This window comes from Pteropus alecto, unplaced genomic scaffold (assembly GCF_000325575.1).
Source record: "Pteropus alecto unplaced genomic scaffold, ASM32557v1 scaffold67, whole genome shotgun sequence".
In the NCBI taxonomy this organism is placed as follows: Eukaryota; Metazoa; Chordata; class Mammalia; order Chiroptera; family Pteropodidae; genus Pteropus; species Pteropus alecto.
Genome location: NW_006441061.1, coordinates 8,471,602 through 8,476,991, shown reverse-complemented (window position 1 = coordinate 8,476,991; position 5,390 = coordinate 8,471,602). Strand labels below are relative to the sequence as shown.

The window sequence follows — 5,390 nt, the reverse complement described above, 5'->3', positions numbered from 1 at the left end:
GCCGAGAAGGAAGGAAACAATTAAAACGGCGCAACACAAAGCCTGGCGGGCAGGCAGCCCTTTCCTCAGGAAAAGCTGTTCCCGGACCTGCAGGGAGCACGGCGCGCCCCCCGCCCAGGGCCACCGCCCCGCTCACCTGTCCTGCTTGGTGTGGTTGACTATGGACCGGACCTTCAGCTCCCCGTCGATCTTCGGCCTCCCGAACTCCTCCAGCTTCACCTGCTGGGAGAGACAGGGGAGGCCGTCAGCCCCAGGGCAGAGCGGCGCCCGTCGTCACGTCGGGAGAAAGGGCAGGTGGGCACGTGCCCAGGGGACGAGTCCCACCGAAGCCCAGTGCCACGAACCCGGTGGGTCCTGGTGGTGCTTAGAACGAGGAACTGGCCCCGCGGCTCCCGTCCCCCCAGCCCTGGCCCCCCGAGGCTCCCCGCAGCTCTGCAGGAACAGAGACAGCCTCGTGGTGGGGTCTTGTCAGCAGGGCAGCCACAGGGTGCTGCCCAGGGCAGGGACCTGGCAGGAAAGGCAGACGCCCAACCCCGGGACACCAGATTAGCGGGACGGAGCGCGCGCGTCAGACGCGGGGCGGGCGGGGCGTGGGGTCCTGCCAGTGGCTTGTCCGCCACGGGAAGACGGTCCGGTCCGTCAGCCCCTCTGGTTCGCAGAGATTCGTTTTTGATCTGTCTGGTTTGTGTCTCGGCTCTTCTGCTTTGATTCAGGGAGACAGTCTCCTGACGCGTGTGCCACGCAGCAGGAAATGCAGGAGGACGCGGCAAACGCCCGGGGGCCGTGCCCGTGGGCGCTCAGCCTCTTCTTCTGTGCTCTCGGAATTTTCCAGAAGCTGCCGGAGCAAGACTCAGAGCACAGCAGCCTTGGGGTCACACAGGGTGGGACGAGCACCCTGCGTAGCGACTCCCTCTGGGCCTCCATGTCTCACCTCTGAAGTGGGGGAAACTGAAGCGCCACCCCCACCTGGGCGACGGGGTTCGGGAGGGGACGGGAGCTGAGCACGGCCTGGCTCGCGGGAACGCGCCGCGCCCGTGGGCCACTGCTGTCGTACTTTTGTCATTTAAGGAACGAGTGTGACTCTTCTGAAAAAACTCTTTAAAAATGTCCCGAAGGTGTCTTCGTGCCACAAAAGCGATGTCCGTCCATGGACATGGTGCTTCGGCCAGCGCCCTAAGTCTGAGCCTCTGACGGACCGGGTCAGGAGAGGGCCCCTGAGGTGTCCGGCTGGCCTGATGGAGGCCGAGGGGAGGGGCGAACCTGAGGGCAGCTCCCTCGTGCCTCCTGGGGACAGTGGAGATGAGGGGGCGCCAGGGGTCCCTGAACCAGAAGGAGCCTCGTGTCTGCTGGGAGCCACAGCCTCCCCTTGAACCCAGGAGTCCTGCGTCCAGCGGGGAGGGAGGCGAGAGTTTAGGACGGCTGCTCCCCCAGCCCTGCCCCTCAGCAGGCAGGCGGCCTGGGCACAGAGCACTCAGGGGGCCCGAAGCATGCAGAGCGGCATGGCTCCCACCGCCTGGCCGGACACAGCGGCGTCCACACTTCTGCTCGTTCAATGCCGAGGTCGCGAGCGTAATCTCTAAAAGGAGGACGCGTGGGCTCGACTCTTCCCGCTCCGCTCACTTACCAAGTTCTCTATAGAACTCTGGAATTCGCTGATTTTCTTCAGGGTCTCCTTGTCCCGTTTAACTTCATTTATGTACATTGCCAAGTCCTTGGAAACAAGGGGGTGGGGGCGGGGCTCAGCAGGTGTGTGCTGGGAGGGGCGGAGGGCCCAGCCCCGACCCCCACCCGTCGTCCGCCCGGGGCTGAGCCTTTGCAGAGCACCTCCGGCCACCCTCCAGAGGCGGCTGACCCTCCAAATGACAGGAGGGTGAGAGGCGTCAACCCCATTTGACAAGTGAAGAAACTTAAGGCAGAAAAGGTAAAACCGACCCCCAACTGTACCCCGATCGGTGGGCCAGGAAGCCCAAACTCCTGCCTCCTGATCCCCGTCTATGCTAAAGCAGAGGGAAAGCGGCCGACGAGGCCCGGCCCAGGCCGCTGCTCCGCTCTGGGACGTGGACACCCGGCAGGCCGTCCCCGCGCCCCCAGGAACCGCACCGTCTGGCACGGTGTGCACGTGCTGCAGCCTCCTGCTGGCCGCCAGGGGGCAGTGCCCGCTGCCATCCAGAGTGCAGAGCAGCTGTGCTGGGCACCCAGCGCCACGGGAGGGCCAGCAGATCCAGCAGGTGGCACTGACCCTGCCCAGCAGCAGGACAGCCTGCCCTGGGTGGACCCCCGGGCCAGGCCAAGGTGGGAGCCGATTCCAGCCTTCCTCCGGCCCCTCCTGCCCGTTCCCACAAGGAGCCCACCGGCAGGGCAGGATCTGAGGCCGAGGCAGAAGTGTCACGAGCTGGCCTGACAAGCTGTCCAGCCGTTCGGGCCTCGGCGGCACAGGCCGCAGGCTCACCCCGGCTTGAGGTAAAGTTCTCACAGCACGGGGCGCGGCGCCTCCGGGGAACGGGACCCAGACAGGGACAATCCTCATGGGAATGTCACTTCGGAAAGACCGAGGAAGCGCGGGATGCAGTCACGTGACGAGGAGGGGCCCGTGTGAGCCGGCGCTCAGGCGGGCCGGGAGGGGCTGCACACGGGGGCGTGGGGGTGGCCTGGCCGGCCTGGGTTTGGGGCACGCGGTGCCCACCGCTGCAGAGCCACATGAGCAGCTCCGGAGGGCTGTGTGCTGGGCACATGGGACCCGATGGCCCAGAACTGCATCCAGTGCCTGGGACCTGGTGACAGCCCCGAGGACAGCCGGGAAGGCAGGAGGAAGGAGGCCCAGGGGCCGCTGGGGGCCAGGCAAGGTAAGGATGGGGACATGGGGTGGGCGCCTGGCCTGCAGCCCCCTCTGCCCAGCGCCCTGTCCCCACTCCGTCTCCTGCTGTCCCAGGAAAATCTGCGTCTATGGTCACAGAGCCAGGCTTGTTCGCGAGCCCGACTCCAGTCCCAGAACACTCTGCCCTGACTCAGTTTACCCACCTGCATGGCCTCCAGTGCTTCTTTCAGCTGCTGCCTCTCCGGCCGGTCAGTGGAATGGCTCAGCAGTTCCTGGCGGTGCGAGGGGGTTGTGGGTCACCACTCGGGGGTCCCGGTCCCCACCCTCGCCCCTGCCCGGCACGGGGTCGGTGCCGCTGCCCCACTCCCGCAGACAGACAGTGGGCCCTCGCCCACGCGACAACGGCTTCGAGGAACCTCGTGGTGACGGCAGAAACAGCAGGCAGAGCAGGTGCAGAGCTAACAGGTGACCCGCAGACTCACGGAGGGGCCTGAGTCAGCGCCTCTCAGAAACCGCCCTCTCCCCCAGGCCCGTCTGCCGAGAAGGACGCTTATTTCCACGGCCACCACGGCTGCCGGGAAGCTCGGAGGCAGAGCTCACACGTCGACCCCAGGCGTCTCCCGTGCCGGTCTGTGGGTCTCTCGTTTTCTGCCCACACTGATTCTAACGATGAGTCTGTGACGCACGCCCCGCACGCGCCCTGGGCAGCCCCTAACGGACCGCACGACGTGTGCGCGCTGAGCACAGACGGGCTCAGCCGCGGGCCTGCGTACCCCCCGCGCCCCAGGAGCCAGGCGCGGGAGCCCCACCTTCAGGAGCAGGTGATACTTGAGCACCCTCTGCATGGGCACCACCAGCAGGTCCTGCAGCTTGAACTTCCCGTCCTGGACCTTCAGTGTGCATTCCTGGGTGTCAAAGGGCAACAAGTCGATGGACAGTGTCCTTGCCTGGGGACCCTGGGCCCCGATACTCCCACGCCCAAGCAGGGGGGCGGGCCCAGGGCTGGAACTGGGGCCCCGGCATCCGGTCCATCTCTGGCCGGCTCCCGGGACCCTCTGCAACCCAGGTGTGGGGACACAGCAGCCACATAGCACCCTGGGGTTCTGGGGCTGGCACCCACCAGGCCTGCCTCCCCACCCTCGGGTCAGCCGGCTCACACCAAGGGGGGCCGCCCGTGGAAACCAGGTTATCTGGACACACAGGGGCATCCTGCTTCTCCAAGGGGGCCGCCCCCAGCACCGCTGGAGCAAAGGGACGCTGCACCAGCATCCACTCTGGAAACTGGGTTCGACATGGGACCCCCAACCCGGGGAGCAGCCCGGCTAACCCCAGTGAAGGGAACGAGGAGCAGGGCCAGGGGAGCGACAACCGCCAGAGTGGCCCAGAGCCCAGGCTGAGGACGGGCAAGCAGCGGGAGGCTCCGTGGCTCCCGGCAAATGTCCATCACCCAGGGCCCCCCTGGGGTTTGCACAGGCCAGGGCCAGGGGTCAAAGTCCATCACCCAGGGCCCCCCTGGGGTTTGCACAGGCCAGGGCCAGGGGTCAAAGCACCCCCAGAGCGAGGTCCGGTCCTCGGGGTCTGCCTCAGTCGCACCCAAGGGACTCAGGCCGTGTTCTGACCTGGGGCACGGCCTCCACCTGCCCACTCCCCACCCCAACAAAATGCAAAGGAGAAAAAAATCGCCTGCTAAAATCATCTACAAAAAAGGCACATCACAACCCCTGTCTCCACATTCCCACAAAATGGTCAAGCAAGGGGCCAGTGAGGTGCAACCTCAAAGGGGCGGGCCAGGGGACGGGCCAGGGGACGGGCCAGGGGCCAGGCTGGGGACGGGCCAGGGGCCAGGCCGGGAAGTTCCTGATACCTCGACTTTCAGTCTGAAGTCCTCCCGGCTGGCGAGGAGCTGGTTCAGTGTGTTCTGGGCGTGTTCCATGTGGCTGCAGTACTCCCCGTAGATCAGGAGCCTGGGGGCGCGCGCACACGCACACACACGCACGCACAAACACACGCATACACACACGCACACAAACACACATGCGCACACACGCACACACAAGCACACACGCATGCGCACACACGCGCACACACACACACACACACACACATGCAGGCTTAGGGGCGCTGTGGCCGACAGACAGCCTGCTGAGCTTCACGGCGCCGTAAGCACAGGCCGGCACGTTCGGTTTGCTCTTTCCGTGTGGCAGCCTCCCCCCTCCCCGAAAGGCCGCCAGCTAGAAGGGCTGCCGAAGCCTTGGGAACGGGGGCGCTCTGCTCTCCCCGAACCAGAGAAGGTCCCCTTTCTATAGCTCTATCCCAGGTCGAGGCCGGGTTGGGGATGCAGTTCTCACCGCACCCCACCCCCAAGGGCAAAGCCACAGAGGAGAGCCCCTTGGCTCTCCAGGGCCAGGACTGCAGGACGGCTGGGGCTGGTTCATGCCAGGACAGCTGAGCACTGGGCTCCTGGCAGCCACTGTGCACCCCCAGGTCCATAGCCACGTTGGGCATGGACCAGCCTGTTTGTCCTCACAGAGGGGAAGTGGTCTCAGCTCTGGGGACACCAGAGCCTGGGCCTCAG

General features: G+C 66.0%; 1 protein-coding gene across 1 annotated transcript in view; it reads right to left on the bottom strand.

Annotated features, from left to right (window-relative positions):
• VAV2 (vav guanine nucleotide exchange factor 2) overlaps window positions 1–5,390 on the bottom strand; it is a 135,923-nt gene that overhangs the window by 17,381 nt on the left and 113,152 nt on the right. The window contains exons 9-13 of the mRNA XM_025051251.1: window positions 4,680–4,936; window positions 3,625–3,720; window positions 3,019–3,087; window positions 1,625–1,711; window positions 137–222 (exon numbers count right to left, since the gene is read on the bottom strand). Of these exons, the coding sequence (XP_024907019.1) occupies window positions 137–222; window positions 1,625–1,711; window positions 3,019–3,087; window positions 3,625–3,720; window positions 4,680–4,936 (595 nt within the window). The remainder of the gene's footprint in view (window positions 1–136; window positions 223–1,624; window positions 1,712–3,018; window positions 3,088–3,624; window positions 3,721–4,679; window positions 4,937–5,390) is intronic.